This window comes from Mesocricetus auratus, unplaced genomic scaffold, assembly GCF_017639785.1.
Source record: "Mesocricetus auratus isolate SY011 unplaced genomic scaffold, BCM_Maur_2.0 Super-Scaffold_100004, whole genome shotgun sequence".
Taxonomy (NCBI): Eukaryota; Metazoa; Chordata; class Mammalia; order Rodentia; family Cricetidae; genus Mesocricetus; species Mesocricetus auratus.
The window spans coordinates 37,852,585-37,866,029 of record NW_024429189.1 but is presented as its reverse complement, the minus strand read 5'-3'; the positions used below and the strand labels follow the sequence as shown (position 1 = coordinate 37,866,029).

Genomic DNA, 13,445 nt, shown 5'->3' with positions numbered 1-13,445 from the left:
TTGTGGGTTATTAACATGTTAAGTCAGTAACATTTTCAACTGAGTAAATGACACAAGAATATTTCATAATTCATTTGTGGGATGTCATGCCATCATGAATGCTATAGCTCCTTTAACTCACAGTGTCCTTTCAGTTAGGCACTCCATGGCATTGACCGGGGTCTGCTGTATGCCTGGTTCATTCAAAGCACAGTGGGCAGGAAAAAAAAGATGTGGTTCTTTTTGTCCCATTGGGAAAGACAGGGACTAATTAACCAATCGTGTAAGCGTATGATGGCAAACAGTGACTCGGACTAGAACATAGAGGGTAGGGAACACTGATAGTAAATATCAGGGTCACCAAATGGGTCTGGGGCGGAAAACAATGTTCTTGTTGCCCCTCCCAATGCCTTTCTTACTTAACTCCTCTGAAGGTGGCAACTGACTGCCTGTCCTTTCCCAGCCAGGCCTTGTACACTCATCTAGTCTTGCACACTCATCTAGTCTTGAGTTCTCTTTACCGCCTCTATTCTTTTTCTTCAGTGTGCTTATGTGTTGGGAAACTTTTGCATCTATTTACATCTATCCTTACCCCTTTCTGTCCTCAGACAGTAAGGTCTATGAGGTTCATGGTGGGGTGCTTTTTTGGAAGATTTTTAAGTAGAATGTTTTGGCTTCAGATTGTGGGTGGTACAGGCACCAGTTGAACAACGAAAAATACCAGGAATTCACTACATGAAATTTTGTCATTCAAAATTCACTGTTTATTACAAACACACCCCTAGGGGAAGCTGGGGAGCATTTGCATTGTCAGTAGTGATGACCATCTAATGCCAATCACTCTGAGCAAGATAATGAAGCAACAGAATGTTTTAAAATTGTTTAGTGTTTGAAGAATGGATAGCTGGCACAGCTTCAAACTTTGTTTAAAAGTATTGAATCTGATGACACACATTCAAGTGTTACATAAATTTTGAAAGATAGTTTGGAAGTGCTAATATTATCATAACTTAGATTTATTTTTGCATAGTGGGAAAATTAAAGTGTATGTATCTCTAATGTTTAAATCATTATCATATTCTCAACTTTGCCCTATAGTCCTCTGGTTACACCTTGCCTTGATAAATGCATCTTTATGAAGAAAAAATACTTTCTTTAATGATACTCTCTCTCTCTGTCTCTCTCTCTCTCTCTCTCTCTCATGTGTGTGTGTGTGTGTGTGTGTGTGTGTGTGTGTGTGTGTGTATCAGAGAGAGAGAGAGAGAGATCTTGGATATACCTCTACAGAGCGAATATGAAAGTTGAATACTCTTGAGTTCTTTTAGCCCACTCACCTAACAACTAGATTAAACTAGTACATTTTGTGGTGCACAAAATTTTTGTGACTTAATTGGGTTGTAAATGGAAGCAGTTAACATAGATCACTGTAATTAGTATCACTTGTGTACAGACAAAAACATGCTTTCTGGTCTATAGGGAAAGATGAAGAAGAACTGAATGAGGGTGAAGTCTTGGTTTTTCAATTAGGGTTCAGGTTTCAATGGTAAAGAATAATGACAGTAATAGAAAATAATATTCACTCAGTGTATATAGAGCAACAGGCACTGAGTGAGGTGTTTAATGTATGCACAATTTTATTCTGTGATTGGCGTCATGATTCTACTACTACAAAAATGAAAGATGTCCATGCAGTTAAGAAATATGTGCTAAGTGGCATAGAGTATGATGCTCATGTCTCAGTGACTATAGGCCTGGCCCAGTAGCCAATTATCCTTCCTCCAGATCTATGTTGTAAGGAACACAGACTCCTGTTCCCTAGAAGGGTGCCCTAGGCATTGCCTGCCCCTATAGTCTCTCTTCCTACCTTCCTATGCACATGACTAAAGCTATGATGTTTCCCATGAAAATAGTCTTATTGGGCATGTGTCTTGCCTTCTCTCACTCATGGTTTTTCTAAGAACCCCCATAGAGAAAATTGTTTGAGGCAATAGTTTATAATGCCAAGCTAAGGAAGGGTTTGATCCCTAGTTTTCAATTGAAGATTCCAATTACTCAGTAAAATAGTCATTGGGCTAAATACAGTCCTTACCCATTTTTTAAAAATATACTTTATTGGGACATAACCATGGCCATTTATTTACACATTGCTAAGCTTGTTACATACTATATGGTGTGTGTACATGTGGGTTTCAAACCCATCTGGCCTGAAGATCCTGAAGTATTTACTAGAGGGCTTTTACAGAATGTGTTTGCTGGTCCCAGATCCAGGGTGTAAGAAGACCTCCTTTGTGGAGGGGGGGCTCTCTGGAGAGGGTGGTCTTAAAGCAGTTTAGGTAAGAGATATTCTTCTCAGCCTGCTTGCACCACTCCCTCAGTCCTGCTCTTCAGGAGAGTGATGCTCACTATGGAGAAATGCTTTACACAGCAAAAAAATAATAATAATAATCGATATATTTCCAGAAAGCCTGCAAACTGCTTAACTTTAAATATTTCTGAGAAATCTCAATAATTCACAAAATGCTCCAAATGGTAAATGGCATTGTTTACAAACTGACAAAAATGTGTGAACACTATGTTTTTCTCTTCATTTCAGATTTTCCTCTGTGTCATAGTAGCAGCTATAAATTTTGGTCATGCATCTTCTTCCTTGGACGTCTTTGCCACTGGGCGGTCAGCAGCCACCAGCATTTTTCAAACAATAGACAGGGTGCGTAAAAGCCAAAAGAAATAGGTAGTGAGGTATGTCCTGCACAGTTTCTAAGAGCTGGGAACCCATCTGTTAGAACAAATATGTTCCTGCTCTCACACTCATACTAGAAGATATATGCAAAGAAATAATATTGATAGAGACAGGGTCTTACTGTCTTGTCCTGGTTGGACTGGTGCTTGCTATGTAGACCTGGTCATAAGATCCACCTGCCTCAGGCTTGTGTGTGCTGAAGTTAAAGGCATGAGCCACCACATCCAGTAAGAAATAAACATTTAAAGATAACATCAGACAGTGCTAAATCCAATAAAGAAGACAAAACAGGACAAAGTGCTTTGACTGGCTAGTGGGAGGAATCTTTAAATGAATTCTTGGGACTTAAGAGCAAAGAAAGAATTCCTGATTGAGAAACTTCCATGTAGGAGCAAGGGAATGCAAATGATGATGTTGGTGAGCTCAAGGAGTTAAGAAAGTCCAGTGTGAATGAACATAGTGATCCAGGGCAATTCTGGAAGGATGGATGGGAAAGGCCTTAAGATCAGGTTCATGAGGACATAACAATGTAAACTGTACTTTGCCTCTCATCATCTCAGTAAAATAAATGTGTGTAATATAATACATTACAACAAATACTAACTGTATTAACATTATATATTATATATCAATAAACAATTTATCATCATATTAGTAATATATGAGCTTATAGTAGTGGTTCAGCAAGTAGTAGTAGTTAAATAAATAAAACTTACTCTCTGCTATTCTATCAATATCACATTCAATATAATATATAGTAATATAACAATAATTCAGCAATCTCAACAGCAGTGACTAGTACAATAACTACTGTAAATATGGAATATGGAAGCAAATTATCTTTAGCATATCTCTGCAATATTTTGCCCAGATACAATTTTTCTTTTAAAAGAATTTTTATTAGGTTTATTCATTTTACTTTTCTGTGTATTTTGTCTGTATGTATGTATGTGCACCAATTGCATGCTTGGTGCCTGTGAAAGTCAAAAGACATCAGATCCCCTGGAAATGGAGTTATAAGTGACGTGGGGCTGCTGGTAACTGCACCAGGGTCCTTTGTAAGAGCAACAAGTGCTCATAACCACCGATGCATGTCTCCAGCCCCAGTTTACTTTGAGAGTTAACTAATCCTAAGATGGACACAAAATGCACATTGCATGCATCATCATTTTATCTTTGTATCACACTCCAGCAACCCATCATCGACTGCATGTCAGAAGAAGGATACAAGCTAGATCGAATCAAAGGTGAAATTGAATTCCATAATGTGACCTTCCACTACCCTTCTAGACCAGAAGTGAAGGTGAGTGTTGACCTTTTGCCTGATGGGTTTATTAATATTATTGTTGTTCTTGAGTGATTCATATCCAAAACCTACACTGATTTCTCAGTGCTGACTCAATTTCCAGGAACAGAGGGCAGAGATGTGTTTCTCTGGAAGTGTCCTTGTATATTGTGCCAACTTAGGGGCACACTGCATTTGTAAGTGATGACTGTACTGTGCAAATCCCTCTGGTGGGAACACGGTCTAGCACAAGACTCAGGCTAAGTCAACCATGAGATCCTCTGTTGAAATGACTGGCAGATCCTGTCATTCTAGGTTTGTGCTAGTCAATTAAAGCAATCAAGTTGTATAGCTTCCAGTCACCACCTCCTTGGAAGCCACAGAAGGTGGAGCATAGTGAGGGAGCAAGCGTGGCTGGCAGAACCAGCAGCTGTGAAAAGGTTTGCCTTCTGTCTGTAGGTTCTCCAGGCTGCTCACTGCGTTAGGCCTTGTAGGAAGGCTGCCTGGTGCTGTTGCTCAGCAACTGTGCAGGGCACACGGTGAGGGAAATAGACTGTTTTCTAGAACCCACAGAGCAAGAGTGTTAGAGGTAACCCCACTCTGCAGAAAACTCCATCTTGTCTCTTGAATGAACTGACTTTGAAATGATGATTGGCTTTCATCCAGAACTTAGCATCTCTGATTTCCTTTTACTGATACTATTTCTGTGATACTCACAGAACTGAATCCTAATCCTGGCATGTAGTCCTTGCCCTTCACAGGGTTTTAGACCTAGAAACACAGCACACACATTTATTAGGCAAAGTTATTCAAGTAATATACTCTTATACCGTTCAAGCATATCATCCACAAATTGGTTTATTTCTGATCCTTGGTCTATGAATTATCATTACACTTGTGACTTACAGGAGCTTCTTATTTAACTAATTGAGATTGACTCCTTGAGGTATCCTAGTATGTCAGATGTATTTTAAATTACATACTGAGGCATAATTTTAAAGGTGACCCTTGCTTATTTACCAGTGTTAATACATTATCATTGTATTGTTGGCCACAGCTATTAAGCAATATTCTAATGGTAAAACCTTTTTCCAGACAGTCTTCTTTTGTTATTGATTGATGAGTATATATGGATAGTACCATGGGGCATAAGTACACACACACACACACACACACACACACACACACACACTGACACATATGCAAGAGGTATAAATACAATACATAAATCCTCACAGAGTATCTTATATATGGTCTAACTACTTGTTTAAGGGTCAGTGACATTATGAACTTAAAATAAGTTCTTTCCTTCTAGATTTTAAATAACCTCAACATGGTCATTAAACCTGGGGAAATGACAGCTCTGGTGGGATCCAGTGGATCTGGGAAGAGCACAGCACTACAGCTCATTCAGAGATTCTACGACCCCTGTGAAGGCATGGTATGTATCTTCCAGAAACTTCACAACATGTAGGAGCAAGGGGATGCAAATGATGATGTTGTCAAATTGATTTTTTTATCTTTTTTTAAAATTTAAATTTAGAGGGTCTGGATCAGTCCCGTGCTGGCCTCTCAGCCATCAGTCTGAGGTCCATGAGCTCCCCCTTATTCAGGTCAGCAGTTTCTGTGGGTTTCACCCGCCTGGTCTTGACCCCTTTGCTCATCACTGATTTTTTTTTATTTAGCATTTTACATTTACTTATAGTGCTTTTTTTGTGTTTCATATTTATAGTTTCAATTTCTTTGAGCAGCAAAGTGGTTCTTTTTTTTTTTTTTGACGAATCAGATTAGAAAGCAAGGTTTACTGTAAAGCACACCTACAAGATAGCAGCTATTGCTCACTTTTATTGTATCTTATGAAGTCCCTCTTTGGTCACAAGCCAAAAGACAATAAACATATCCAGAGTATGGCGAACAATGGGCTACTCTTCAGAGAAGCTAAAAATGTGCCCCTTCAGAGGCTAGCAATGAGAAGTTTAGTGATTTTTTTTTAAATTATGAAGCTGTTGGCTGTTTGCTTGTTTCTTACTGGCTAGCTCTGACTTAAGTATTTAACCCATAATTGTTAATCTAAGTATTTCTCTTACCGGAGAAAAGGGTCTGGACCTCTTATTCTGGTGGCCTACAGTGGCTCAGAGGTTAAGAGCACTGACTGCTCTTCCAGAGATTCTGAGTTCAATTCCCAGCAACCACATAGTGATTTTTTTTTACATTCCCCGTGTTTCTACAATGAATTTTTTTATTTCAATTATATCCTTGTATAAACAGCCTCATTCCATGGTAATTGTGTCTATTACAGTCTTGTTAGTATCTGGTTATTCTCTCCAGTGACTAAGTATCACCTAACATTGTGATTCAGAAGCTCGAAGGACTCTTCTGCTCTCTAGGTGACACTGGATGGCCACGACATTCGCTCTCTCAACATCCGGTGGTTGAGGGATCAGATTGGGGTAGTGGAGCAGGAGCCAGTTCTGTTCTCTACCACTATTGCAGAAAACATCCGTTACGGCAGAGAAGAAGCAACAATGGAAGACATAGTCAAAGCCGCAAAGGAGGCCAATGCCTACAACTTCATCATGGCCCTGCCACAGGTACCTTCCTTATGGTCCAGGAGAACGCAGAAGTCATCCGAGGAAGAATATGTCCTTTACACTTGAATCCTCAGTCCTTACATTTTTAATGGCATGCTCTCAGTTTATGCCTGGAAATGTGCCACGTTTTCCCTTTCAAGTGAAAATACACTGTTTATATAGTTGACATCTACCGAACTGGAGATCTATCTTTCATAAAGATCCCTTTGATGTGGATATAATCTCTTTGTCTACCTATTAAGCATGTGTTGAAAATTTTGCAATATTTACCATGAAGCAATGCTTGAGAAATGTTTTCTTACTTGTTATCCACCCTTCAGTTACCGTGACAAAGTATCTGACATAAGTAACTTATAAGGCAAAAATTAATTTGGACATATGATTTCAGTCAAAGGTCAGCTGTTTCCTTTGCTTGTGAGAAGATAAAACTTACTTGTGGTGAGTATGTAGCAGAACATAACAGCTTACCTCTCAGAAGCCAGGAGATACAGTCCAACATGTCAGGGACAGTGTGGTAGCATGAACATGACATAGCTGGTCACACATGTTTGTGGGTAGGAAGCCAAGAGAGACGGATGCTGGTGCTGAGTCAGTTTTCTGTTTGCTCTTTCAATCCCAGCTCCTGGGAGATCAGTCATCTACATTTAGGGTGACTCTCCTCTTTGTAGGTTACCTTTTCTGGAAATGCCCTCAAAATGTACACAGAGTTGTGCCTTTTAGGCAGTTTCAAATCCCATCAAGTTGGAAATGAATATTAGCCATTGCAGGGAACATTTAAGATCTGAATCGTATCTACCACCATCATTATGCTTAAGTTTCCTTGTGCTTAGACTTGAATCTCACAAACCAAGTGTTTATTGTTATGACTCCATTCTGTGTGATCGCCATGTCTGCAAAAACTAGCTCTATATTATATCCACTGTGTTTGCCATGAGGGTGTGCTAAGTCACAGGACCATCACTAGTCTTAAATGCATGGCTTTTACTACAGTCAGGATTTGTCCTAGCACTTCACATCCATTAGTTCTTAACCCTCACAACTACCTTGCCAGTTAGCAACTACTGTTATGTCCATCTGCAGATGAATAATGATGTTCTGTGTGGTCAATAACTGCCCCAAATTCTACAATGTGTAAACAGGAAAGTCACAGAAAGTTGTCTGATACATTCCATTCACCCTCTATGCTAGTCAGGGTTTTATTGCTATGACAAGACACCATGACCACAGCAACTTTTTTTTTCTTTTGAGACAGGGTTTCTCTGTATTGCTTTGGAGAGGTTGTCCTAGAACTTTCTCTGTAAACCAGGCTGGCCTCCAACTCACAGAGATTCACCTGCCTCTGCTTCCCAAGTGCTGGGATTAAAGGTGTGAGCCACCAACTCCTGGCCGACTGCAACTCTTATAAGGAAAGCATTTATTTGGAGCTGGCTTACAGTTCCGAGGTTTAGTCCATTACAGCTAAGGAAGGAAGCATGGGGACACACAGGCAGACATGATGCTGGAGAGGTAGCTGAGAGTTCTACATATGTTCCGCGGGCAGAGGAAGAGAGGGAAAGCCACTGGACCTGAGTTGAACTTCTGAAACCTCAAAGCCCACCCTCAGTGACATACTTCCTTCATTAAGGCCACGCCGACTCCAACAAGGCCACACATCCCAATCCTTTCAAATAGAGTCACTCCCTGTGAGCCTCTGGGGCCATTTCATTCAAATCATCACACCTTCTAAATCACCATTTTGAGTAGCATTGTCATTATGAGAATGCTACGGTTTAATAGCTAATGAGAATAAAGCTTTGGAATTACGCTGCCTCAATTTCAAACCATCTTCTCTTCCTTCTAGCTTTACGAGCTTCTGTCAGGTTAGTTTAACCCTTTATACTCAGAATCTCTTGGTTCGACCATTAAGACAAGTAGCAGTACTTGCCTCCTGGGGTTCTGTGAGGACAATATCTGTAGACTTTCAGTACCATGCTTTATGTGTGCTACAGAGCTCAACCCTTATTGCCTGATACTAAGAAAGTTAAACTGACTTCTAACACTCCATTGTTAATTGAGTGTATAACTTAGTCCTGTGGGATACTCAGTCAGGGCTTGCTGGGATAGCAAGGATAAATAAACAAAACTGGTTTAATCCTTCATTCACAAGATAAAGACAGCTCCTAGCATCCTGTTCTGCTGTGCGTTCAGCAGGAGAAAGGAAACAAGATTGTAATTTGTGACTTAGTCTACAGTGACGGATTTTTAAGACTGATCAATTTTCATTCTAGTTGAAAATGTTCATTTGAACATGGACTAAAAAGGAACACTCTCACAATTCAATGCATTACTATCTCATATGCAAGTATTGCTTGGTTAGTTCATTTTGGAAATGGATATTACTTTCAGTGAAAGTTGGACCTGTAAAAATTCACAATTGAGAAAAAAAGTTAGAAGGGATATTGGCTCGCTGTCAGGAACCATCAAATTCTTCCTCATGTTTCCTAGCAATTTGATACCCTTGTGGGAGAAGGAGGAGGCCAGATAAGTGGTGGTCAGAAACAAAGGGTAGCCATCGCTCGAGCCCTCATACGGAATCCCAAGATCTTGCTTTTGGACATGGCTACTTCGGCACTGGACAATGAGAGTGAAGCCATAGTACAAGGAGAATTGAATAAGGTTTGTGGAGAGTTAGTTCATTACACAGACCCTTCAAGGAGGGAATGATAGTATCAGGTCAGTACATTTGGTCTGAAAATTTATAAAGTACTGGTCAATTAGCATCTATTTCAAGTTGAACAGAACATAGTTGTGATTTATTCCCCAAAGATGCAATATAAAATTAAAACTCATATTTAACATGATGTAACCCCTCCATTAAGTTATTGATTAATTGCCACAATCAGGTCAATCTGTGGTATTAATTTATGGCTACAAGAAACAGTTGGCTATTTCTGATACATGCACAGACCGCGTAGGATGTTCCTAGCGTCTGACACTGACTTCCTTGTAGACTCAGGGATGGTGTGAAGGTCGGTATTGGTTCTGTCTTAGTCTTGTTTAAGGGTACACTATGTCTTCTCACAGATTCAACACGAGCATACGATTGTCTCAGTTGCCCATCGCCTATCAACTGTCAGAACAGCAGACGTGATCATTGGTTTGGATCACGGAGCAGCTGTGGAAAGAGGCACCCATGAAGAACTGTTAGAGAGAAAAGGTGTCTACTTCATGCTTGTGACCCTGCAAAGCCAAGAAGATGAAGCCCCCAAAGAAAAGGGCATAAAGGGCAAGTACCTTTTTCCCTTTCACCTTATACTATACTAAAGAATTTCTATAGTACTGGATGAATTTATACACCTGTGAATATGTATTGCTTATTCTCCCAAAGCCCAGCAGATGTTATGCAGTTGATGAAGGTAATAAATAAAACACAGACGGCTAAGTTATCCAGGAAGACTGTCTTTTGATTTCAACTCTACCATTTTTCAAGTAGGACAGTCTTCCTGGATGTGTCAGGCATATGGAGAATTCTCATCATTATTGTGTGAATTAAACAATGACTAAATATTTTACACTTATTTTCAGATGGAGACAGACATTCCAGGCCCTACTATGCTTTCTTTTTCTCAGTCTGAGCTTTCAGACTCGGTGGCTATCCTGAGCTGATTAATCAACCACTCTTGACTTTCTCCACCATCTCCCATGTGGACACATGAACACACAACTATTGCATATTTTTAACACCCATGAAATCTGAGTAAGCTTTGAAAGTTTGCAGATTGTATCAGTGTTTTTGCTTATCTGTTTGTTTGTTTTTGCGAACTCTAGTGAGATCCCATTAATTTTTAACAATTTATCCTAAAAGATACCGTGTATTTAGAGAGGACAGTCAGTGCACATTTCACACAAGTCAGCATCACTGAGTACTTTCAGAATTTTGATGGGTGTTAGAATGCATTGGGCAACTTTCAAGTTTTATTTATAACAATAAGTTAATAGGATATTTGGATAGTCCATGCACTAATTACCTTCTAGGCAAAACAGTAAATGATTCCATGTAAATACGGCCATGCTTACTGTGTGCTCTAAGGAGTGGCTTGTGTTGTGTTAAACAGGAAAAGATGCAACCAGAGATGGTGCACTTGAGAGGACTTTTATCAGAGGGAGCTATCGGGATAGTTTAAGGTAAGCACAAGCCATGTGATTTTCATGTTTTCAGATATTTTTAGGAGCCTTCTACAGTTGTGGTCCTTAGGCAATATCTCAGGTCCAAGAAGGAAACCCTATGCAGACATCAGGTCTTGTGATATAAGAATATGTCAGCTTATTTAACTCGTCATCTCAGTCTGTTGAGTGAAGGGCCATGATGGAGGGCTCTCTGATTAAAATGTTTATTGAGCTTAGAATAGGGATTTTACTTATGATTTGTTTTAATTTTATGTGTATGGGTGTTTTGCCTGCATGTATGTGTCTGGTGCCTACAGAGGTCAGAAGAGGGAACTGGATTCCCTGGGACTGTAGTTACAGATGGTTGTGAACTACCATGTGGATGCTGAGAATTGGAACCTGGAGAACAGTCGGTGTTCTTACTCACTGAGTCATCTTTCCAATGCCTAGAATAGGAGGGGTTTTTAAAGCTACTATGGTAACTTGGTACTACTATCCACATACTTGGGAGGCTGAGGCAGGAAGATCATAAGTTCAAAGCTAGCTTGGACTATATCATAAGACCCTGTCTCAGGAGAAAACACAAACAATTACAAACAAACAAACTGCCAGACACCTAATTTTTCCAAACCAATCCTAGCCCACTGTTTGAAACCCTCTTATATGAAGGCCATCTTCACCTCTGTTCTTTATCTTGAGCAACTGAATTACTAACACTTCCACTCCTGGAGTAATGCATTTAGTCTAAAATCATCCTTAACTGGATGGAATAAAATGCGTGTTTTAGTTTTTAAAGAGGATGCCCTCAAATGAGATCATTATTTTCCTGTTTACATATATAACTATTCACTTTCAAAGCATGTCTTGGAATGTGCTGTTAATGAGACTGTAAATCATCATTTTTATGTTGGTTTAAGAATTTTATTGAAAAAATTTTGGTGTTAAAAGTCATGTATTAAGGCTGGGAGTTGGTGGCTCATGCCTTTAATCCCAGCATTCGGGAGACAGAGGCAGGCAGATCTCTGTGAGTTCGAGGTCAGCCTGGTCTACAGAGTTCCAGGATAATCTCCAAACCAATACAGAGAAACCCTGTCTCAAAAAACCAAAAAAAAAAAAAAGTTATGTATTAAGAATTTTGTCCAGGCCGGGCGTTGGTGGCGCACTCCTTTAATCCCAGCACTCAGGCGGCAGAGGCAGGCAGATCTCTGTGAGTTCGAGGCCAGGCTGGACCGACAGCCTCCAAAACAATACAGAGAAACCCTGTCTCGTAAAACCAAAATAAAAAAAAAAGAAGAAGAATTTTGTCCAGAAATATTTGTGTGTGTTCACACAGACACCTTTAAAACATTTTCTACCCCTCCAGCAGAGAACTAGTAATAAGTTACAGTTGATGCATCTCTCTGCCATTGGCCTCACCAATTCCAAGACGTTAATCAAATACTGCTCAGAGCAAAGGCTCAGTATAGGACTCGCTCATTCTAGATGGCTGCTTGTTTACTGAAAAGGAGTTAAAGCTGCTTAAAAGAGAACATTCCAACAACAGCTTTACATAGTCAAAACTATTTTATTTACTGTTAACTTTACAGGAATAATTTACTAAAAAGTATTGTACCTATTTCAAATATAGATTTTGTTTATGCTAATGCATCTTTTCTTTATAGATCTGAACTCTCAGTTAGGTTTTTGTTCCTCTTTAGAACAAATCTACTGAAGAAAAGAAAAGTAAAGAAGTGTTTACTTTATTGAAGTGGAAAACCAAGGATTATCTTATCTTTTTTTTTTTTTTTTTGGCTTTTTGAGACAGGGTTTCTTTGTATTGTTTTGGAGGCTGTCCTGGAACTCGCTCTGTAAACCAGGCTGGCCTCGAACTCACAGAGCTCTGCTTGCCTTTGCCTCCCGAGTGCTGGGATTAAAGGCATGTGCCACCAACGCCTAGCTCAAGCATTATCTTTGAGTTACACTATATAGTAGAAAATATAGATACTACCAGAATTGTTAGGCACGTTTTATAGACATGTAACACTATATTTGATCACGGCAGTATGTTTGATCATGAGTAAAGTACATCAATCACAGATTGAAGGGAGCAACTACTTTCTTAAATACAAGTAATGCCTGGACATTCCTGAAATAGGGTTAAAATGACATATATCTTGTGGTCATGTCATCTAGAAAGTAATGTTTTATTTATTTCTAAGAACAAAGTTCTATCCATTCTAAGTAGTGTGTGATGAATAACAGAAAACCATTTTTACACAAGTGTCTCTTATTTGGCTACATTTCCCACAAATTCTACAATTTAATGACTAGGACTAAAAAATACAGAAGGACAATCTACGTACAAAAAGTAGCTATTAACCTCCTGCAGAGAAACATTTATAACTTTGAATAAGGAGCTTTATTAAAAATACCTCATTGTAAGTGGTGACAAGATTTTCTTCTAGAAGATGACTAAATGAAATGTTAATTTGTATCTTGTTTCTTGGGTTATAGTCTTTCTGATAGCTGAGTCTTCCTTTGGCAATAAAACAAGTTAATTGGCAACAGAAAATAATTTCCTAAATAATAATGTTGAAAAAGAGAGAAAGAGCACATTTCTCCCCCAAATTAGCTGTTTCTCTTTGCAGTGAGAAGTGGTATGTAACTTTTGACAAAGTGAGGATTTCTTAAGATGGTGTTGCATAATTTCTGAAAAGGGGTGTGA

General features: G+C 39.2%; 1 protein-coding gene across 2 annotated transcripts in view; it reads left to right on the top strand.

Annotated features, from left to right (window-relative positions):
• The window catches only part of Abcb11 (ATP binding cassette subfamily B member 11), a 70,066-nt gene that overhangs the window by 19,738 nt on the left and 36,883 nt on the right, over window positions 1-13,445 (top strand). Inside the window, exons 10-16 of one of the 2 annotated variants that reach the window (XM_040745508.1) lie at window positions 2,573-2,686; window positions 3,912-4,022; window positions 5,320-5,445; window positions 6,392-6,595; window positions 9,080-9,250; window positions 9,659-9,860; window positions 10,696-10,759. In XM_040745508.1, coding sequence (XP_040601442.1) covers window positions 2,573-2,686; window positions 3,912-4,022; window positions 5,320-5,445; window positions 6,392-6,595; window positions 9,080-9,250; window positions 9,659-9,860; window positions 10,696-10,759 — 992 coding nt within the window. Of the gene's footprint in view, window positions 1-2,572; window positions 2,687-3,911; window positions 4,023-5,319; window positions 5,446-6,391; window positions 6,596-9,079; window positions 9,251-9,658; window positions 9,861-10,689; window positions 10,760-13,445 lie in introns of both variants that reach the window. The other variant, XM_040745507.1, reaches the window with a different exon arrangement.